This window comes from Neodiprion fabricii, chromosome 2 (assembly GCF_021155785.1).
Source record: "Neodiprion fabricii isolate iyNeoFabr1 chromosome 2, iyNeoFabr1.1, whole genome shotgun sequence".
Taxonomy (NCBI): Eukaryota; Metazoa; Arthropoda; class Insecta; order Hymenoptera; family Diprionidae; genus Neodiprion; species Neodiprion fabricii.
The window spans coordinates 14924959-14948827 of record NC_060240.1 but is presented as its reverse complement, the minus strand read 5'-3'; the positions used below and the strand labels follow the sequence as shown (position 1 = coordinate 14948827).

The following is a 23869-nucleotide window of genomic DNA, read 5'->3' as shown; positions in this document are numbered from 1 at the left end:
ACAAATATTTATTCAAGCCGTTTTTGTCAACAAATGGTAAAATACAGAAGCACACGTATTTCGCGAACTTACGTCAAGTCGCTAACAACTCTGACCAGCAGAGAGAACGCCTCTTTAGCTGCTCGCTGCTTTAACACATCCGGAAAACAGGAAAATCGTTGATGTCTTCTATGCAACTTCTGGATCAACTCCAGCGGCGACAAAAATGTCCTGTATGTAGTTAAGAATGCTTCCTGGTACAGGAAATCTGCACACAAAGTGGAGTATTTTGACAAATCTGTTGAAATATTTGTTCGTATCATGATTCAGAATTTAGATGTACAATATTTTCTAAGGTCCAATCAAATAATTTACAACAATTAACGTCTAGCCAGAACACAAAATACTAACCTGATTCCTTTTCATCTATTGCCGCGTGCAATAAATAGATTGAACATTAATTTTGAGACTGTAATATATTCACAAGTCTGGATGAAAATGAAATCAACTTTGTCTTTGGATTTTTCTGAACATCTCTAGATTATTTTTTAAACTTAACGACTCAAGAACATTACAATATTTATTAATCTTGTTCAAGGTTTTTACCATTTTTGTTGGCTTTAGTGGCATGTATGATCAGAGCGTCGGGATGCCCACCACGTATGTCAGGCCCGTCTTCCTCTGGTTTTTTCAATACCAAATACTTGCCGATGTCCAACTCTTCCAAAATACTTTCGTCTTGATCTACATCCAATAGTTCTAGGGTATTCTCATCAACAGAAATTGTTGATAGAGCATTGCTAGCTGGCCGAGAAGCCGGCAATGTGATTTCCGGTGGCACGTTATTGACCTGGAAATGTAACACAAATGTAAGCAAAAGTTTAAGAGAGCAACTGGCCAGATTGTTCAACTCTTTCAAATTATTCAGTTCAAATCTTGAGTTCTCCATATTTTTGCCTGTTTTGAAAGTACTTAGTTGAACGAGTGGCGATTGTCAAAATTCTTTAATATGAAAATGCAATACAATTTCTGATAAATAATAATTCAATTTTAAATAAAAGATCAATAGTTATGAGCAGTTGCCAAATTTCAGAATTAGCAGGCAATGTAATTTCGTATTAATTATACAGATATTTTGTTATGGGTCAACAGAATAAGAATCAAGGATTCAGAATTTCAATTGAATGATTGAAATTATCCGAATTCGAATCAAATGATTCGAAAAATTCGAACCACATCAAAACTCAAATTATTCTTAAAATTGTAATTATTCGAGCACTCGAATTATTTGAATCGAAAATCGAATCGCATATTATTAGTTAACTCGTATCAAATTATTCCATGCGCTTAATGAAAAGTGTCCAAATATTACCAGTGTTGCTGCACTTGGAGACGAAGGACTTGATTCTTTCTTTGCACTGGGCACGACTAGCTCGGCAGATTTCATTGGTACAGTAGCTGCGTCAGAAGAGAAGCTATTTTGCATACTGACAACTGGCTTTGGCGACACTGGAGGAGGAGTAACGTTGTTCGATTTGATGGACCGGGACCTTTTTGGCGGTAAGGCTGGTGGTAGACTATAATTATTCATAACATCCTCTATTAGCGGCGGTACGGTTACCGAAATACTGAAACAAACAAGAATTTCAATTTTAGATGTTTAAATTTTTAACATCTATAACTACAGCGCTGTAAAAAATGATTATGATCATTATCTGCATGAAAAGATAAGATTATTCAAATGTCAATTCATCGAGATAAGATTTGATCTACATAATCAAAAAGATAACGATGAAATAGGATATTCTTAAGGCATTGGGAAAAAGAATGGTTGATTTAAAAAAATATTCCTTCGCAGGTGATGAGAAAGAAAAATGTTACTACGCATGATTTTTTGTCAAGGCAATGAGAGATTTCATGGTAACAACTAGACAGTGTAGATTTTTTGAGGTAATGAAAGTAAAATGTAATTTGAGCAACAGAATATTTTTTTTGTCCCCACAAAAATTATTTGTTTGCATCAAACGATTAATTTTTTCAGTATTGTAAATTGCAGAGCAGTTTCTTTCAGAAATACGTTTTCATTGAAATCCATATTAATTTTCATAAAATAACTTCAGAGTCTTGATTCCAAATGGTGTGATCTACGTTTCAGTAAGCATTTTATATTATCTTTATACCGTAAAACAAGATAAATACAGACAGTAGATTTATGTAGATAAAGATCAAAGATGAACTTGACTCATATTATCTCTCTGACATAAAAGAAAAGGTGATCTATTTGAGATGGTAGCGGTGGCCACTAAGCTAAGAATAATCGATGCATCGATTAATCCAGTGCAAAATAATACTGGAACACGATTTAACTGAATCGGTAAAAATGAATCGATTAATTGATTATGTCATATTTTTTTGAAACGTTGCATTTGAAACCGAAATTTTGTAAATTTCAGTATGTAGTCTTAATGATGAAAAGATTTTTTCATAATCTATAGTTTCATTCAAAATATTTTTCAATTTCAGGTGAACATATTCATATATCATTCACTTACTATATCAAATAGGTACTTAGTGAGTAACACAATGATAATAATTGATACTTCAATTACATAAATTGATATTGTATTACATCGTTTATGAGAGTAAAAATCAAAAAAGCCGTTGTGAGAAAAAGTAATCGAGTCGGTCGATTAATCGAGTTTGAAAAATAATCGATTTAATCGAAAATTGATTATTGTTGGTCATTCTTATGAGATGAATATGTTAAATAAAATTATCTTTAATGGATAGCGTACGACACTGCCTATGAAAGTTGCGACACTTACCTCGTGGCGTCGTGAGTGCTGGTAGTCGAATGCGCGACGAAAGAACAAGACTGCGTTGTGGTTAGCGACATTTCATGCTGCTGCCATTCGGCTTGCATGGAATTGTAAGCGGCTACCGAATGCCGCGTTCCCAATCCAGATATGAAGTCATTGTTGCTGTGAGCGCAGTTCCCGAACATCTCCATGTAAGCCATAACTGAAAGTGAAATGAATATGGGTGACAGTTTGAACAAGATTCGAGCGCAGTGTGACATTATAGTTAACACGAATGTTCGTATATTATATCGCATGTCTTGTTCTGGACTATGTTGTGAACATACACTAAAATTTGTTTTATTTGACTGAGAAAGAAGTTGATGCGATGCATAATGATGAGGATGAATGTGTAGTGCAAGAGACTTACTAGCATGACGATGTAACCTTACAAAGAGCATTGCAGTGTATCTGGTTCCAGTACGTAGAATAGGTAACACCGAGTGACACAAAAAAATCAGATATGCCAAATTTTTACTACATTAACATGTGTGTATTATAAATTACATTTAGTCGATTCCTCCAGATATTATTCAAGCATTACTGCTACGCAATTGCTGTAGCTGAGAGCACTGAATTCTGACTTGACCGACAATTTAACATCAAACCAGTAGCTATTGGGTAAAGGTCAAATTAATTGGAGGAACAATCATCACTCCCACATGATCAACGGTTAAGATGGCAAGTCTTTTAATTTGATATGATGTATATACACTGTGTAGTTACACTGTGTTATAAAAATTCCTGAAAATCAATAGCCAAGTATTGGGAATCATAGTAACTCGAAATTTGATAGAGTATAACAAATTTTCTCATTCCACGTCTTCCTGTTTTTCCTCTTTTCTTTCACTTGATGTACCAAATTTCATTTGTTTTTCCTTGCAGAGAATTACATCTCAATTTTTTAATCGTTTCCACTGGCAATAAGAGATGTGATCATAATCGTATAATTTGTTAGAACTTTAAGACATTATAATCTGGGTTTAGAAGAACGTTAATCACAGCCGAGTGTTTTGCTTTCATTATAATATTGAGCACTTTAGTAATTTGCTAGAGATGAATTACAAATAAAAGCAACAACACTGAAGGTATATATTAATGAAAATGCAAAATCAATGTCAAACGCCAATTTATGCTACAATATTCACTATGTAAAATCAAACCAAAAAACAGCAAGACATGCCGCTATTAAGCCGTTATGAAAATCCAAACAAAATGTTTCTTATGAGAAGAAATCAAGACTTAGCGTGAGGGTGTGTTTTGCTGTGGGTGGGTGCGTGGGCGGAGATCCCACTTACCGGAATATGCCACTGATTGGAACACTGGGGGATACAAAATAACGTGTCAGTTTTCACCTAATATATAACTCTATATATTTTTTCTAGTACTCTTTTATACTTTTGAGGTCATTCTCTGTGACAATTTTAGTGGATATGATTTTTTATAAAACTGTTTTTGCCTTGTAACATCTGCGCAGAATCCTTGGAACACACTTTACACTGAGCGAATATGTTCAAATACAAGTAGTAAAAATGAAAAATAATCCAATTCTATGTCACAAAGTCACAGCCAACTATTTATTTATATCCTTAATATTCAGATGCAGATACGACCAAATAGTAAATTCGATCATCATGTTACAAAAAATGTGGATGATGCATTGACAATTCTAGCAGCTCATCTTTAGACCAATGACATTTCTCGCTGGGTAATAACAGAGCTTGCAGAGCTTGAGACTCCAGAAAGTATTTGAAAAATGTACATTAATCAATGAACACGTCAAGCTAAAGTACGTATCACCTTGGTAAAGATATCCGAATAACAAAGAAGCGCAAAATAGAAACGGTGACCATGTAAAAACAGTGTCGCAAACTTTTTAAAAGATTCCAACAAAAATTATACAAATGACTGAACAGGTATAGAGGAGCCCAAGATACGTGGTTTTACATGATCACCGTTAATATTGCTTGAAATAAACGAGCGATGAAACTTACTGTGCCGTTTCTTCAGGGGCAATGGCGGTGGTTTGTTTGTGTCTGGACTATCGCTGTTGGTCGTGTGCAAACTGCATGTTGACAAATGTTCATTCTCAGGTACATTATCGTACTGCGAAGGCTGCCGTTCCTTACGACGCCTCAACCTCTTTTCTGGAAGGGCTGGTGGTATACCGTTCATATCCGGTCTGCTAGCGCCGTCAAGTTCCTGTAATAAATATGTAAGGAGTTGCACAAGTTTGTCAGTCATGGTGTGAAAGTATAATTGACTGCAGACAGGAAACAGAGAGTATTAATTTCGGGATTGAGGCGGTCGTGCAGACATACATATTTATTGCCGACGAAAAGCAGGATATAAGTGAAAATTATAAAGTATAAAACAATTCACAACACCCACATTTACCAGTTTTTCAAGCAAGGCTGCATCCCCATTGCCGCTGATGTTTGTGGTGCAATGGGTGCTTCTTGAGCTTGTGATTGTCCTTTGAGAGAAAACCGATCCGTTACTATCCGCAGATATTTTTTGTTGGGAAAACGATTGTTGTTGAGAACTGAATGATTGTGAATTAAAACTTATGCTACTTTGCTGTGAAGACCTTTTCGAAGTCATGCTGGATGCAGTCGTGTAACTTTGAGACGAACTACGCTGCGAGTGCATTGATGCAAAACCAGACTCTTGAGTCTGCGTTGATAGTCGTTCCATTTTGCCCTCTATACCTGAAAAAATTATAATTGCATTATTTCAAAATGTCTATATTCAATTTAATACATTCAACAAACTATTCTTCAAATTTTTTATGTATCGACCTATCGAGCTATCTAACAACAATAAACAAAACACCAAAGCAGTATAAAATTCGCTGCTCACGAAAGAATAATTTCACGTTTTCCCATGTTGAATTAGTCTTGAAAGTCATTTTGAACTTTACTTTGAGTACGCGTCGAACAGTGACATGTGTAAACACGACACAATTAACAACACAACTGAAATGCTCGGAGCCAAAATATATAAGACATTACTCATTCATAGATGTAATAGCGACTGGCTAAACGCCCACATGTAGCCTGAACTTGTGGCTATTTAGAGATTCTTGCGTAATTTTAGCTTTGAAATTTTTCCCCCTCTTGCTACTTTCGCAATCCACACCAACAGTGTCTGAATGATTTTGTACATTCCTACAGACAAGGTTACGAAATGGGTTCGTTAGGCTATAATCAATTTTGATTTCCAAAATCGGTGAGTGGAATTTGACATTCTCACACAAGCATCACAATTGAATGGTACTTACCAGTAAAAGGGTGAAGAATATCTTGTGGAGTTTGCTGACCAAGCAGCATTGTGCTAGGAAGATTTGGTTCCGAATTTTCCCAGCATCCACAGCTGGTGTTGCCGTTCACCTGCATGCCTGGAAAAGTATAATAAAAATCGACCTTAGCATAAATTAAATTCCACAGAGTATGTTGAACTGTCGCATGTTGTTTTAGCAATAAAATTAGATACGGCGTACTTCAATATTGCGGAAAAGTAATTCGTTAATGCTTTCGTAGTGAACAGTTGAAACTTGATAAAATTGCGAATTCAAATGAATTGTGCTTTTCGATGATGTCTGCCGATTATTTTTGCAGCACTTACTTGGGCAGTTAGTTTGAGTCGTTTTTTGTTTTCTAAATCCAATTTCGTATGAAATAGCCATTCAAATGCATAAACCCTCGTCGTGTTAGTATATTATGACAAACTGCTTGATCAGAATTTATGCCTGTATGTATCACACGTATTATTCATTTCACACTAAACCTTGAATAGTATATAAATGCAGTAATTAGAAGATAATTGTAATTTAGAATAATTCTGGTTTTAAGACACGTATTAGTAATCTGTAATAAGCGTGGGTCTACCATGAGACATAATATTTTCTCTCCAACAAATCGTTTGATACTTCAAGGCAGAAACACACGGACTGACGTTCTAGCTTGGACAGGCTGTGCACCGAACTCCACTGCTGACTAAGCACCGGCACACTGTTCCTCTTTACTTATATGGTGACTGCTGGGATCAGGTTTCATGGAAATGGTAACTACTTTCGGAAGCGTCAGAGTTGGCATTCATTTCCGAGCTTCAAATACGAATGATAATTCGCAAGAGGAATCGATCGGCGAAAGGGATACCCACTTCAACGAAAAATTTTCCTAAGTGAAGAGATTCTGACTTCACGTGATAATATACCCATGAAGCACACCTTGAATTGTAGCCATCAGGCTGAGATCCATACTGTCATTAAGAGACTCATCATTGGGACCCATGATGGCGCGGATTTCATCTTCATCCCGTGAGTGATTCAAGGCGGAATCCAGACTTCCAGCCGAAGCGCTCAGGAGCGACGAGGAGTCCTCTGGCGACCGACTCCGCAGGGAAACCCTGTCCAGACTAGACGCAAGGATTGTTTCCGACTCATCGAGTAGCTGCTGGGCTCGAGTTCTCCTCTTCGGCGGAAGCGGCGGCGGTGGTCCAGCGGAGCTGTTTTCTTCGGAAGCGGATACGTTGGTCCTGCAACGGTAGCCAAGTCGATTTTTGTTGAAACAACAACAACAAAGATTGCGAGCTACGAAGCTAACGATAGTTGAATGAAGCGTACCTATCCGGCAACGGTGGTTTAGGCGGCGGACTAGAGTCCCTGAGTATGGATTCGGAACTGTGCGAGCTTCGAACCAAAGTGTTGGCGGTTGCAGTCTGTTCCAGAATCTGTCTTTCTCTCGGAGTGAGTGGAATGTCGGGTAAGGAGTTTCGTTGTGGCATGAGTTCCGCTCCAAATCCAGAAGTTCTGCGGTAATGAATGCATGGAATGGGTCAGCGCTTGATTGGAAAGAACTCAAGGCTGTCTATAATACAAGAACAACACAAACAGTCAATGACACAATCAGTACCTGTACCTGTTATTCGTCGTTATCGGCGCAGGCTTCTGCCTGTTGAATATCTTCTCCTGCGCCAGACTGACCAGATTCTTGACGGCTTCCTCGACCAAGCTGATCACATGGGTTACATTGTCGCTGTCCAAAGCCGAAGACTGGTCACCATGAAGCAAGACGTCGTCGCAGAGCTTCAACAGTTGTGCCAATGCTTGGTAAACTTGATTCGTAGCCGATCCCAAGGTCGAACTATACCGGATACACAAGAAAAGGAAGTATCAAGAGTGTATTCCGAACAGAAGCCATTTGGCCAGTTTTCTGGCGACCTTCGGAATCGAGGAATCACCTGTTCTCGTAGAGCAGATAGGATTTCAAAACAGTGTGTATCGTGGTGACAGTTTCCAGGACGATCGTGCCGTTCCCTGGAAGCATCTCGAGCTTGTTCTTCGACACGACGTCTCGGAAGTGCAACAGCGCTAGCTGAACTTGTCGGACATGGCTGTGCAGATCGTGGAGCGGGTTCTTCTCCAAAGGATCTCCGCCGGTGTTTTTGTCCCGGGACGTCCTGGGGGACGAGGGCGAGGCGGCGCGAGTCCCGGTCCTGCTGCCGCCTCCTGGAGCCCCACCCCCGCTGCCGCTACTTCCACCGGGGGAACGCATGTGGGACAATTTCTCCAGGAAGTCCTCCTTGAAGGACCGCGCTCGTCGCGCCAATTTACCGCCCCGAGCCTTCCCGCTGTGCCTTTCCTCGACTTCTGCAACATCGGTAAAAGATTTTCGTTGTTAAACGGGGAATCTTTTCAACTTACTGGAAGCGTCACCTTTATGCGTTTACTCGTGAACACCTCAAGACTTCAGGAAGATAAATTACTCCAAGTGACTTTGCGAACTCACATCAAGAGTTCCGGTTGTAGTTACATCAGATAAGTTGCGCAATACATTGTCAGTCAAAAAGGTACACAATTTGTAGGTTCATCAAGTTCATTTGATGACACCATGCCTTCAGAAGATTTACCACAACAGAAATATCGGAAAACAAAATATGCAGTAAGTCTATTTGAACATTGAGCATGGATTTGATACATGCGAATACTATTAATTTGATAAATTTTGCGGCCATTTTGAATAATCCGGAATAATTCGGAATAATTGGAATACAATATACAGAGGTTGACACTCCACTGCAGGCCATTTAACTGCGAGTCACAATTAGCGATACGGCGAATTGAATTCGTTTGTTTACACTTGCCTGCTGCAAACTGACCGTAACAGCCAATTTATAATTAAAAAAGAGGTTTGATCGAAGCCGTATGTGAACCAAACAATAACGTGACGTGTATTGTATCACTGCATAACTGGCGGACTGATTCCATTATGTATTCGTGGTTGAGATTTTAGTTAGGAACTAGAGATTGATAAAAACCGTCAGACGTCATACAGTGGACGGGATATTCCTCCAAGATAAGGCAGTAAGAGTGCTTCATTCACATTCCTAACAAGGAAAAACTTCAGAGCCAAGTGGCAACTATGGAAGAGTGCAAAGAACGTACATTTTATTTAGTTTATCACATCAGTAATCATGCGGAAAACCCGATAAATGTTTGCGCTCAAGGTGAATGAATGCACTCGATCAAAGGCCAAAGCCTGAATAATGTAGTTGCAGATCTACACTGAGGGTGAAAAATTGTGGGATTTTGTGATCTCGTTTGCCACTCGAAGCCCCAACCGACATAAACTTCAGATTTATGGTATCTGCACGCTATGCGGATATGAATGGGAAAAGAAACGAAATGTGATAGGATGACGCAGAAAGACATGGAAGAAACAGGAAAAGGGGAAAAGACGTATCGTATCGTCGCTGAGAACTAGCTATAAATTTCAATCCACCATTTCAGCAAATACCCGCACCGTCAGATGATGTGACATAAATTTTTCCGTGTGACTCTTTACAGGACTCAAAAGTTTATCGGTGCTCTTGTTCTATCAGAAGAATCCATCGAATTGAATTCCCTCGTAATGAAAATGCGTGTGAACCTAAGAATTATTATTCTAGAGTTCTCTCTGAGATTAGAATTGTATACTTCCTGATAAATTTTACAACCTGGTCAAGCATTCGAGGATTACAAATTTCCCTGACGTTGTCCTGAGAATCTAGCTATCGATATGCCAGTGCCGTTAGGGACTGCAATGAAAAGATGAGTTTATGGGGATGACGCTCATGTAAAGTCGAAAACTATGTCAAGGACAAAATCACGATCCAGTTTTATATCTATAAATGGAATGCCGTGTATATTACCCGGAAGTCACCGCACCCAGTAGGGCCTTTTAATTTTTTAAATTTATACACACGCCATGTTCATCGCATTGATACTACTCAAGTGATATTCTATCGCCGTAAGCTCAACGCCACGACGGTTTACCAGATATTATGCACGGCATATCTGAATAATGATAAGGTTGGACACTGTAACCGCTGCACGAACATGAAAAGTCGACCGGTTTTCCAGTCGATTGCAAAAAAAAAAAATAAAAATTACAAGGAAATACAGAACAGTACCTATAATATAAACCCCTTTCACGAGCGGTCGCATTACCCACTCCATGTAACAGTTCCTTTTTTTTTTATTTAAAACACACGTTTCACTGTACGCTCGACATTTTCGAACTCCTTGTTAAGATTCAAACGAATGAGTTTCAGCACTGCCGAAACCAGCGGTTAACCTGTCCTTTCGTCGATTCAATAGGACAAGTTAAATCGAACGACGTGCGTAGTTAACGAATTTTTAATCACCACGTTTTCAAGAGTTTTCACTCTACCTGTCAGTGACTTTGATTCACGTGAGTATTTTTCTACATAACAGACGGACGGAAGGGATTTGTGTGTGTGTGTGTGTGTGTGTGGGGGGGGGGGGGGGGGGGGGCTCCACGAAGTATCGATCAGGATCGGAAACTGATATTTACGATTTAATTCAAATATTTTATTTTTGCGAAAGTACTGGTTCGAGAACAAAGCCCATACTTTTTAAAAAATGTTCAAAATATTCGTGTCTGAAATATTGCTATCTCAGACCACCCATTTTCTATTCTTCGAAAAAATGCAGAAAATTGTAGGAAAATATGATATAATTTTTGAGCCCTATTCAAACATGGAGATTCCGTCGCAACAGACGTTGGATTTTGAAAATGACGAAGTGTTCATATAAAAATGAACAAAAAACTTAGATACAACATGGATCGAAAAAAAATAACTATCGAGGTCTTTACTAGGTTGCGCATCGAAAGTCATTTCCAAAGTAGATGTTCTATGTACAGCAATGTTCATTAATGGGTTCCCAGTGGCTCACTATTTTTCGGAATCAAAACAGAAGCGAAGTTTTCTTTCTATAAAATTTTGTGTGTCTGTGATCAACGTATCGTTTGTTTCTCCTGTCATTTGCGTCACTAGTCATTGGCACATAAAATTTACTTAGAAAATAAACTCGTTCTAGTTCTGATTCCGAAAAAATAGTGAACCACTGGAAACCCATTAATGAACATTATTGTATATGTGCTTCGGACGTGACGTTCGGTGCACTACTTAGCGAAGACCTGGGTAGTTACTCTTTTTTTGAATTGAACTCTGTGAATTAATACATGTATTTTTTTTCGACCCATGTTATATGGAAATGGATTTTCATACGAAAAATGCATTCAAGGAGCAATTTTTGAAATTTTCATTACTTTTGAAATACAACCTTTGCTGCAATGAAATCTTCATCTTTGAATAGGGCTCAAAACTGATGTCGTGTTTTTTTAGAATATTTTGAAATTTTCTGGTCCTAGAAAAAGGGCGGTCTCAAAATACCAATATCTCAGATACGAATAATTGAAAAATTTTGAAAAAAAATAAAGACTTTGTTCTTCAATCAGTGCGTTCGCGTAAACAATTTGGTTTAAACCGAAAATATCAATTTCCTATCTTGATCGATACTTCGTGGAATGCCCCATACACATATAGGTTATATGTGTAGATGCGATTTCCGCATACCCTCTACAACTTCGTGGTATCCGAGCTTGCGGGAAATCAAGTTCCATTCATGGATAATCATTGAAACCTGAATATCGAGGTTGATTGCACCAGACAAATGGAATATTATTCTTTGGAATATGGTAAAACATCGTGCGGAATAGGAGCTGCAGCGTCGAATCGAAATCGGAATAGTGAAACATCACTGTGCATGTGATAAAGTATTGCCATTATAAAATGACCGATCAACAGACGTGACGAAATTATAATTTGGAGCTGAACTCGAATCTTCAGAGCAATCTCAAAGTTTCAAATTTGATATTGATTCGAGCCGTTATACCTACAATCGAAACATAAGGCGGAATCCTTGTTTAGGATGTATGACAACGCATTGCTGCAGGGACGGGAAGCCCCAGCCTCAGGACCATTATCCGCTCCTTCCCCAAGCACGTTTCAATGCTGGCTACACCGCGGTAGCCACACAACGTAGACAAGGCTCTGTTGCATAATGGAGTATCGGGTTGAATATACCGCGTTATCGCGATCGAACAGCGCACGCGCAAGCAAACACAGGACTATTCGTTACACGCTCCCTAGTACCTCCAGATAGACTCCAGAATATCGTTCATGAATCACAACGAATTCTCTGTCACTCTGGAATAAACCTCGCAAGCTTCGCTTCGTCTGCGGTGAAATTTTGCTTGTCCAAGGATTGTAAAAAAATCGAGAGTTGTTAGCCTGATTGTAAGTGTAACAATGTATTGAGGATTCAGTGAAAGTCCTTTGCGAAATGTCAGAATGAAAACAAAGCAGGTCAAATATGTCTTTTACTTAGTTGAAGTAAGGCTTTCATCAGGTTTGGCGCAAGATCAGAATATTGAATACAACGAATGAGAATGTAGAAATTCTTGGATCAAGTATAAACTGAACACAGTCAATAACTTTGAATTACCAGCTTGCCCATAAAGTGGCAGCAATGGCCTAGCGCGAGAGAACCAAAGCTTTTTCCCATGCCGCAGCAAAGCGGAAAAGGAAAGAAGGGGCAGCAGGAGTTATGGCTTACTAAAACTAATCTAGGCCCCTCCGACTTTATCTTTTGGAATAACAACGTATATGCGCACGGTATCACGCACAGCAAAGTCGAAATAAAGGCCTAGAGGTCGGATGGATAGAACATTTGACCTAAGGATTGAGATACAGTGCTGCGCTGCGTTGCAGAATTTGCAAAGATAAGGGCCATAACAGTCGTAGTCGAACTCCTGCAAAGTTTAGCACTTCCCATAAGGGGCTGCAGTCTCCCGTCTGTTTGGTATTTCTCCAGATGTATAATGTCCTTCGGAAAAAGTATATGGGAACCATTACGGTCCCCAACAAGTTACACAAATGGTTTCTCTCAGATACTGTGCAGTTCATCTTAGAAGATGATATCCGTACTTGATAATTCAGGGCTGAATTATATCTAGTTAACGGTCGAGTCGAGTTCCTGATGGCGTTAACTGCGTCGGTACACTGCGTTTACATTAACACTGGAGGATTACGTCTTGCCATTTTTTGCTCCTGGGTATTCTGAAGTATTAATAACCTAGTAAATTGCATAATTTAGCCTGATGAGCAGAATTCGTTGAAGCGAATAGTATGCGCATGCTGGGTTTATGAACTTTAAAACCATTAAAGACAAAAAGTCGAAAAGCAATCATTAAACATAACAAATATTGAAAACTGAACGATGTAAGTAATTTATTAGTACTCATGATATTTATGCAAAATGCTGTATACCACCATCAAGAAGAAGGAAATACAAATTGACTGTAAACAAGAAAACACCTGGGTTACAAAACAATATCACTTATCTCGGGGGAATCCCAATCAATGCAAATCACATTACTCGCAACATGGTGAATACAATCTTCGTTCCATCACTTTATGGTAATTGGATTTACATAGCTATATATATCCGTAACAGTCTAGAGCTGTAAATTTTTACATACATGATGTTACGGTTTCATGCCCGATTTTATGTGATATTGTGTTGTATATAAAGTGTAATGTTATCTGAAAGTTGGTCGAGCGAATGCAAACAGACTCTGGAACGAATTGCATATGACACGAAGAGAAAGAACGTGTTGAATCTATTTAACAGATTTTCTCCAAAAATTGACCAACTGCTTCAACTACTTTTTAATAGAGTTGGAAACAGAATTCACTTTGTACTTTTCGATTCAACAAAGGTGCGAATTTGTCCCAGCCCAATTAGAGACCAGTCATTTTTTCGACAATGGATTAGCTTCCAACACATTTTTCAAAAATAAAATTATATTTCCTACGTTGCACATGTGCATTCAACAGGATTCCTTACCCTTTACCATCAATTACAAATAGTGAAGATCACTTAGATTTAAATGTAGATATAAGTAGTCAAAGTTCATTTTAATAAAGCAACAAACAAAACTAGAGGAGTACTGTAACAATAATTCAAGAATTAAGTTGAAATCGATCAGGATATACTAGCTATTACCAGTCAGAAAAATTTCAAGAATGCCTCGCGACTATTTATTCATTATTACACGCATTTCTGAGTGCAGGGGAATCGTGAGTTTTCTCCTAAGGAAATCGTCCCGCGATGTATTAGCAGTGATTCATGTGTCAATGGGATGCTGAAATATGCCAAATTATTCAGAATAATTGGTTCGAAATACAAAAAAATAAATGAATACATAAAAAAGCTGATGGAAATTTTGCGAAGAAATTAGTATTCGAAATTAAAATCAGTCTTCGAAATGTAGCACGTTTATTCACATTCCATTTCTTGTTATTGATGGACCAAGTGCAGAAGCACAGGTGCCGCTGAGCACGAGGGTCGACGACACAGCTGTGGGAGCAGAATACTATTTTAAACTTGTGAGATCGATAGTTGATGGGGAGATTTCGAAAAGACAAACGAGGATCTTAGGGCTGGACGTGGCAATTCCGAGATCTGGAAATGGCCAATCTCTTATCGAGATTCCCATCAGCAGTGATTTTATTTCGCATGTTCACCTGCATCCTATCCAATTACCTCGGTATGGATTTCGGTAGTTCCTGCGACTCGCTAACGGAAAAGGCAATTTCGATGTCCAGATTCCTGCAGACAGTTTTTAGAATTTTCAACCCATCCAAGAAAACCTGAATGATTGATTATTGCGTTTCCAAGTTCTGCACAGCGCAGCGTCGTGAAAAGAAGCGTGGAATTATAAGTAACCTTTCACTTCCGTTTTGAAGGGCCAATAATTGCCTTTCCTTCTAATTGATTATCGATCCGTTCCCGCGACCCGACAATCTACTGTAATGGATTTTCGATTACGGAATTCATTTGGCTCGATCCTCTGCAATTCATGCACCTGCAGTATGCCATGGGTATACCCATTTCGTGTTATAGCCACCGCACTTTGGGTAATAGCTTTGTCGACACATTCTATTACCTCGAGACCCTCGTATAAGGGACATGATGATTCACAAGCTGCGGTGGTAACCACCAGCGATATCACATCGATAAATAAGCTGTACATATCCGAGGCATTGACACATTCTGTACTAATTACATTTCCACGCAGGTCTCTCAAACTCGGTTTTGGGTGAATTGGGATTCCGATATCGATAAACCGTTTTATGCTGACCATAGTTAGGATAATACGCGACAAATCCAATGCAGAGGAGGCTCAATTTTGCACTACCATGAAAAGGGCGACGACTAAGTTACTCGCCGAGAACTCAAAGTTCTGCTCCACAAGGTAACATCGTCTCGGTTGCATTCCGTAGCTGACGAGCATTATACTGAAATAGTTTTGGGGGCGATGTACCAACTACCACCAAAGCGTAGTTGGCACCCCTGGTAAAGTATGCGGAGATATTTGGTTGGTCGAATGGTGGTAAGCGTGTCTGATTTACGTAGCAACTTGGACAAGACCCGTGAGTTGCAGTTGCAGCCACCGTACAGCAAGAACCGAACAAACTGTGTCTAAATTTAGAGAAGGAAGAACACAGGACTTTCCTATGGGAGTCGAGCATCGCGTAACTCAGGGGAGAAGGAGAAAGCGAGAGCCTAGGAACTCTGAAATGTGGGAATTGCGGAGCTGTGCTTCGGACGGACGCTTTTGGACGTTCCTAAATTTAGGGGCCCGAGGCGTAGTAAGTAGCCGAGAAGGATGGCAACCAGTCTGCCATACCGTCACGCTGACGCTAGAAACATGTGGTCCAGATACCGGTCTCCTAGTTTTTCAGCTTCAAACAACTTGTCAGTCATAGGCAAAGCTAAGCGGTGGTTAACATTGCCAGTAGGGATAGCTAGAATAGCCATCGTATTCAAACGCAAGATAAGAGGATCTTTGTACAAAAGAGATCCACGATTTCGATTGTACAGCACTTTGATATGCAATGTAGGATTTATTTCACAGCATAAGTACTAAAGCCAGATTCTCTGTCGAGATGGCAATTTCGCGATCATAACAATAAAGGAGGTTAATATTAGTTAAACACCGCATTGATTGGCAATGATTCGGCTTCCTGTGTGGGGGCGCAAATCTGCGGCAAACAAGATTGTTACACCTCTGCCAGAGCAAAGTGATCAATTCAGCACCGAGGCTCTTAACTCTGCAGTTTTTCTCGATCAATCATTACAGCCTAAAGGCCTTATTCGAGCGACAGTGCGACCTGAATTATTCATAGCGATCGTTCGCACCCGCGTATGAATACTACGATTCAAGCTTGCAAGCTAACGATACCCAATAAATTGATTTAAACCAAAAGCTGAGAGGGCGTATCAAACTTCGTGTCTTGAATGACGACTGTGGAGAAGACTGGCAGCGAAATTCTATCCTACACGTCAAACTGAAATCCGAAACGCGATTTGAGACCATGATGAAAGTGACAGCGATACTCTGCAGGGACTGTAAGGCGACAGATGGTCATGACGTAAATCAAAGACAGCGTTAATGTGTCGGACAGATACCTAACCTACTAGCAGCTTATTGCGACCTCGGTGCACCGGACACGAGCTCATGGAACTCGTCGTCCCTATCGCCGGAGGTTCAATCAACGCCCTGGACGCGCGTCCTACCAATAATGAAGCAATTAGGGAGGCAATATCCAGCGGAATTCAAGAACAGCAAGTGCGCCGTTTCCCAGTTAGCTGGATTCAACAATAAGTAGGTATACACATGATGTATAATAGGTACCTGCTGGATATACAGTATGGTGATTACGCAATGATATGGGTTAAATCGAATTCGCGGGTAAATGTTAAAGCGATGTGATGTTTCCCTTCCGGCAAACGATTCCAGGATCCATAAAGGAATCCGTTTCAAAAGAGAGTAAAAACACGTAACCATGGTGAAAAGTTGATAAGAGGATCCTGAACTCTTGTTTGGCTGGACACGTTGGCTGAAAAATGTAAAAGAAGTGGTTCTTCGTGACACGAAACCACTTTACCAGAGAGAAGTTGCCCACTTTTGCCGAGAGCCTCGTTGTCTGCGAAAGAAACGTGACATACGGCGTGCAAGTCTTGTTTAGTTAAGAGCGAGGGGGACTCTTGGAGAACGAAGAAAGGAGTTGAGATGAGTTTAATGTCGTGATGGGTACTAAAGAGATAGAGACAGAGAGAGAGTTCCGAGTTCCGACTAAAGTTGAAGCACGCGAGAGAATAATATACAATTAGGAAACGCGGAAGGCACCGATTGAAGAACAACAGATCGAGAAGAATCATCGCCACAAGAGGATATAAAGTGACCCTTTCTTCCAGTTCAACAAAATAATTTTCAGCACGCAAATGAATAGCAATAATTATATCTGCCAGTTTGAATGCCCGTCGACCTGTCTCTAAGTACCAATCAGCCTTCCAATCATCTGATACAGAGTGTATGGAATAGGTATACAAAACATGTGACGAACGCATTTGAAATGTTTTGAGATGAAGCACCTGGCCACTAAGTGACTGATTGCATATTAGATCAGTAGAGAATTATTATTACAATGTTCTTGGATTGAACCAGGTATAAAACTGCTCAAATGCTAAATACATCTGGACGATACGAATCCAATCGTCAACGTCGATTTGTTGCCAAGGAATTCTGATCTCGGGTCAGCGGAATCCGTATGCAAGTGACGTTATGTTGGAGGCACCGAAGAGGATAACCGGTGCTGATCGGCAACTTCTAATCAAGTCGACTGTGGCATGTACGTACACTCTCGAGTATATGGTAAACTCTGCTAAAGTTTTGATCGAGGCAACTGCTGAGCTAACGGAGCTCAAATGCCTTTCAGCCGTTAATTACCCCACCAGCTTTCGAAAGCCTGGTGTTAAGTTATGAGTTTCGATCAATCTTGAATTTGGAGTCACTTTTTTCGTGCTGCAAACTCGCGCAAATTAGGAACGAAAATTGTACCCCGGATAAATTCGGATTTGAGGGATAAATTCACGCTTGGTGATGCGTTCAGCATGTAATTTAAATCTTCAAGCAATATACAGAGAGATATATTTATATGTGATTTGTAATTTAATTATTTTAATAGCGTTGTATACAGCCTCAGCCAAGAAATTTACTTGCGGAAAATTTCGATTACGAAAGCATTAAGTTGAACTTCTAAATTGGAGCTTAACTCGAGAAACCGCGTCGGAATAAAAATTATTCCACACAATTTCCATAAAGCTTGGAAATACGCGATTACACACAGAGATATTTTGTGTAATTTTCGGGCTCGAACGGTGTTAGAAGATTGTTTAAACTTATTACGATCAAAGCGGGAGAAATAAATGGATTGCACGCGTTAAAGCAATCTTGAGAGAATTTTGACCCGAGCGTGAACAGCGTTGAACCGAAGACAGAGAAGTAAAAAAAAAAAAAAAATAACGAGAAGAACCGTGAATACGGAAAACGATACTTATACTTTTACATTGAGTTAGAATATCTAGAACTTTATTAATTTCATGTAGACAAACAGTTGCCAAAGTTGTAATCGTGGTGGGTTGGTCGCAAATGTACAAACAATTTTTAGCTATTTGAGTACATTCCCGACGCTAAAAAACTTTACCGAAGGATTAAGTCAAAAACGTTTCAATTTCTTACGGTAAGAAACATTTCTTTACCAATCATACGCGGTAAAAAATGCAAAGTTTGTTTGTTATTCATTGACTCCGAACTGTTTTGCCGTTGGAAAAAGCTCATAAATCATGGACGAGAGTTAAAAAAATGGTGGAGGCAAATATTTCTGAAACCCTTACACCCCTACGAATCTGAATACATTTAGTTAGCGTGCGAATGTAACGGAGATATCACAACTTCAATTATAATCACTCATCTACGTTTCAGCGCTTGTAATTTGTGGCGATATCTCAAAACAAGGACGTCGTAAAAATTTTCTAGGCTTTTGGTCAGATCTAATTGCTCGACTGCGGTTGGTTTGTGAGGGCTTAAGAACCCTTTTTTCGTCCGCCTAAGCACCGACTACGTCTCTTTCTCTCAGAGTGTTTTCCTGAATTACCCCAGCAAGTTGCTCTAATTGCTTGGGTGTCCCATGTTTGGATTCGTCACGACCTTCCTCTCTCTCTCTCTCTTTGAGACAAATACATAGTAGGGTGTCGGCAGTAGAGTTCCTGCAGGATACATTCCCACCTTGACTGGCTTCTTCGCACCCCAATAACCCAGTCGAGAACTATTCAGAAAAATGAATGGAGTTCTCGACGGTGAAAGCAGCAGAGGTAAGGTTGTCGATTTTCGTTTCAAATAGAAGCGGTCAGGTAGAAGTGCGGAAGGTCAGGTATCGGTGGGCGATAGCTGCGAGTCTAGACGCAATGGACAACTTGTATAACGTTTGAACCGTCTTAGACAAACAGTCCGGTGTAACTTTCCATTAGCTACATAACTGCGCGGGCAAAGAATCCTTTGCCGCGGAATTCCGTTTTCGAAGATATCGCATCAAACATTGGAATCATAACCAGCCAGATGATACGAAGAATTTCAAACACCGCTTTCTCTTGGAAGTCACAGTTGGACTGACATGAGCGCAGTGTGCAAACCTGTTGGGATTCCGAAAGGTTCGAACACGTGTCTATCTCACGAGTACTTAATTAATAAAATTGAACCATACGCTACGGATAATAAAGCTCTCTTCGCAAGGAACTTGACGTCACACACGTGTGTCATCGACATCAGCGTGATTAACGTATAGGCCAGAGTGAACGAACGCAATTACAAATTAGTTCTATCACAGTATATGAAAATGGTAAACACGACGTGAATGCTCATTCTGGGCAACAACAGAAATAAGCTACTTCCCGGCATATTGAATACCTTCTCACGGAAGAGGAAACTTATCTGAGTTTAGTCTCGTTTTAAAATTGTTAATAATTATTCACGCGAGGCATGTGAATTGTGAGTAGTGAGCTGTTCGTTACTAGAGAAATATTCATAGGAAAATATAATATCCCGATGACTTAAACGGCGCGACCTTCACACTTCTTATTAAGAAATTAGCGGTCTGACAATCGCGGTTTACAGACTGACCGGTTTGTGATCTCACCACGACATCATTTCAGATGGCATATAATATCACTTTATAAAATCACGTTGAAAGTATTCCACGAGATGACTTGTACCACAAATTGTACAACGTACAGTAACGTTCATTATTGGGGTACCAGTGGCTCACTATTTTTTTGGGACCAAAAGTGGAACAAGTTTCCTTTCCAAGCGAATTTTATACCCAAGTGACAGGAGAAACAAACGATACGTTGATTATACAAACATAAAATTTCCATAGAACGAAATTTTGTTTCGCAATCAGTTTTGATTTCAAAAAACAGTGAGCCACTGGAAATCCATTAATGGAGATTACCGTACATGTGATTGAGTTGTCGCGATTGCCATTATTGAAAAACGTTCGTTGGATTATCAAAACTAATCATCGGTAGATAAGCTTGTATAATTACCAAACACGTAGTCCACATATCACAAATGTTTGGGACATAAATCACTTGCTCAAGTACACACATAATTGTAGATACGTTTTCATCGTTTGTGATTGATATATCTAAGAATGGAAATTTCTCAACGACGGTACGACATGCAAACGCTCAAGAAAGATGAAATCTACGCATGAAAAACTGCCAACGAGCAAATGGACAACTACACTACACATGTGAAAAAGAGTTGTTATTTTCTGTCTCGCTGGCGTCGTTGGACAAAAAGTGCAAGAGTGCAGTTCTCGAGTTGGGATCTCAAGTCAACCGTCAAGTTTCAGGTCCACAGTGTTGTCGTAGCATTAGAACCAAGTAACCAAAAACTGATCACAGCCCAAACCGCAGACGATGCGCACTTAGCGATGTGATAATCGGACTAAAGTCGAATGGATATAATCGTAAACCTGCATCACTTACAATTTCACTTTTCTTCCTTGGAACTGAACGTCACGACGCAGATAAGATAAGCACTCTCCGATCTATCGGCGACCGCTCGATCGTTGAACGACACTTAGGAGAACCACCTCGGCGTAGGTCGAAAGTCGACCGGAGTTTAATGGGAAATTTTCTCGACAATGAAGAAGAAAGAACGCGATGTCGCCGAGAAGGAGGAAACTCGAATAGGAGCTCCGACTCCTTGCCCAACCAACTGCCTGACTGAATGCTTCGCGTCCGGACGGTGTGGCGTGTGCGCACCGACTGTTAACTAGCCCAGCCCGTCCAATCCTCATCCTCTCTCCTTCGCTTCGCTCTCTCCTGGTGAGGATATTCTGCTGCTTATGTCTGCCCGTATAAGCACATACACATTCAATTTTATTTATAACCGTTTTACATGAGGTATTGGCACGAGTCTAATGAGCAGTTGTGCCGATTCGCATTACGCCTCATCTCGTTGTACACCAGATACTGAGGCAATCCCTGATTGAGGGACTGTTTTTTATTCGGTCGCCTTTTTATTTTTACTAAGTCGAATGCGTATTCTTCTGTTCTTATCTTCGTTTTATTATTCCTACGTTTTCTGTCATTGTCCTATCATGATTCTCATTCTCTTCTCTCTATTTTTGAAAACTGTAAGTTATATTGTACCTACTTGCAAATAACACATTTGTGCATAAAAGTACAGAAATCAAATTGAACGAGGATGCCTCTGTCTATAAGCAGTCTTTCGCTACATGTTTCTGAGGCGTGACGCCATTCCACGGCTGATTCATCAATTATTCTCACTTTCCTTCTCACTCTCACTCTCTCTCTCTCTCTCTCTTTCTCTCTCTGCACTCTTCTGGCGTCTCTTTCCCCCCGTCTGACGATGCGCCGCACACGTCTTTGCGGCGTGGATAAACCGAGCCTCCTATACTGAGCCAGATAAACCAAATACAAAATACAAAATCTCTCGAGTCTTGTCATATCGAGTGGCTAAAAATAGAACCGTAGTGGCTGGAAAGAATTGTGCAGGCGATGATCAATGTGACCACCATTACCAGTACCAGCTATCTGCAGGACTCCAGGATCAAGATAATCCGACGTGCTAATGTGCAAGGATATTTATGGGCCCGACTGTCCTTTGCGGCAACAAAACTGAGCCGACATTGTGCTGGAAACACGTGTGTGTTGAACTGTGCACAACATTCCTTCACCATACCGACGTGTGGGCGTCGAGGAGTCGAGCCTGGAGGTTCGTTTTGAACTCTCGGAATATCACCAGGTCAAAGGGGACAGACGATGATGAGCATAGAACTCGGTCCAGCTGAATTTCCCGGACTCTCGATAAAATCTAGTTCGCGGTGTTTCTTCCTACACTCCGCGAATACATTTAACCAAGGATTCACCTCTCAACAAAGCTTAGAGGCCATCCATGAAGTACGTTACCATTTTCGGAGGTGGGTAAAACTGGTAATGTAGTTTATGGCCGAACCATTAGTAGAATGCAAAAAGTAACACCTGCGTCACATATGTTAATACCTGACAGTGACGATTGAGCGTGACTTGATCTGATTTCGAGATCGGATGCACTATGATCGGCTTTCCAATCAACCCTCTCTGAGCTGAAGCATGAGTTCAAGGAATCTAGTAGCTCGTACAATTCTTGACAACGCAACTGAAGGGACAAAGCCGTGAAGATTACATAAGAAAACCGAACTCCACATGGAAAAATATCTGCCTACAACAAGATGTCACTAGTGTTCCATGTGCACCGAAGACAGTGGAGGGAGTACAAGGCGACAGTTTGAATGGAAAACTTTCCACCAATCACATTGCAAAATCAATGATTGGTCGATCTTGGGCATCCCTGCAACCAATGACACTTCGGTGCAAATAGAACTGGTAGAAAAAATAAACCTAATGTGTACGATTAATGTGACAAGTTTAGTAAATTATGCCATTTGAGTTCGGTTTCCTCGTTCAGCCTCCACGGACGAAACTTTGGGACGGGTTTCTTGACAGTGAACCACCGATATCCAGAAACCATGGTAGATTCTATAAGCGTGCTTTTTTCCTGACGGGACTTTTTGCCGCTGTTAAAGAAAAGCCTTGAGTTAGTTGTGGGAATGTCAGTGGCTGTGGCAGAGTTCAGGTTCGGGAGTAACTGACGGAACGGCGCCAGACGATGGGTGTTGGGTGTTGGGTATCAACTGCGTAAACTCTCATCCATGGTTTCGAGCACGTGTGCACATAAATATACGTATATACTTACACGCGTTGTGCGCGCGTTTTCAATTACAATCAGGCAAACTGTATAAGATATATATACATGTGAGTCACTTCACCCGGTGAACCAAAAAATTTATCATCCTTTTTTTAATTTTTTTTTTACGAAGTCCGGTTGTACAATATAATTACCAGTTTAGACCACAAATGCTACGCAGAAAAAAACGGAGAGTCTGCGTTATAAGAGAATCCATTTCCAACCGGGTCAATCCAGGGCAGAGATTGTCCACTAGATTGACGAATTTTATCCGTTTTGATCGGATGTTTCACATCTGCAAGCCGAGACGTACGTAGAAAATGAGGTTGAAGTTAGTAACATATATTGTAAAGACACATGACAAGGTGAAGTTGTTATTTCGAAACTTTAGGATTCTCTAAGATTCCATCGACCGTAGTGAAGCGAAGTATGAAAACAACTCCTTGAAAGTCGTTA

General features: G+C 40.1%; 1 protein-coding gene across 13 annotated transcripts in view; it reads right to left on the bottom strand.

Annotated features, from left to right (window-relative positions):
* The window catches only part of LOC124176955 (guanine nucleotide-releasing factor 2), a 50405-nt gene that overhangs the window by 7176 nt on the left and 19360 nt on the right, over positions 1-23869 (bottom strand). For 2 of the 13 annotated variants that reach the window (XM_046558887.1, XM_046558877.1), the window contains exons 2-14: positions 8082-8490; positions 7754-7984; positions 7465-7650; positions 7069-7376; positions 6121-6237; positions 5229-5548; positions 4832-5039; positions 4136-4159; positions 2805-3000; positions 1352-1607; positions 586-829; positions 391-405; positions 73-277 (exon numbers count right to left, since the gene is read on the bottom strand). In XM_046558887.1, coding sequence (XP_046414843.1) covers positions 73-277; positions 391-405; positions 586-829; positions 1352-1607; positions 2805-3000; positions 4136-4159; positions 4832-5039; positions 5229-5548; positions 6121-6237; positions 7069-7376; positions 7465-7650; positions 7754-7984; positions 8082-8490 — 2719 coding nt within the window. Of the gene's footprint in view, positions 1-72; positions 278-390; positions 406-585; positions 830-1351; positions 1608-2804; positions 3001-4135; positions 4160-4831; positions 5040-5228; positions 5549-6120; positions 6238-7068; positions 7377-7464; positions 7651-7753; positions 7985-8081; positions 8491-8556; positions 8736-21147; positions 21419-23869 lie in introns of those variants that run through there. The other 11 variants (XM_046558889.1, XM_046558885.1, XM_046558886.1 and 8 more) reach the window with 11 other exon arrangements.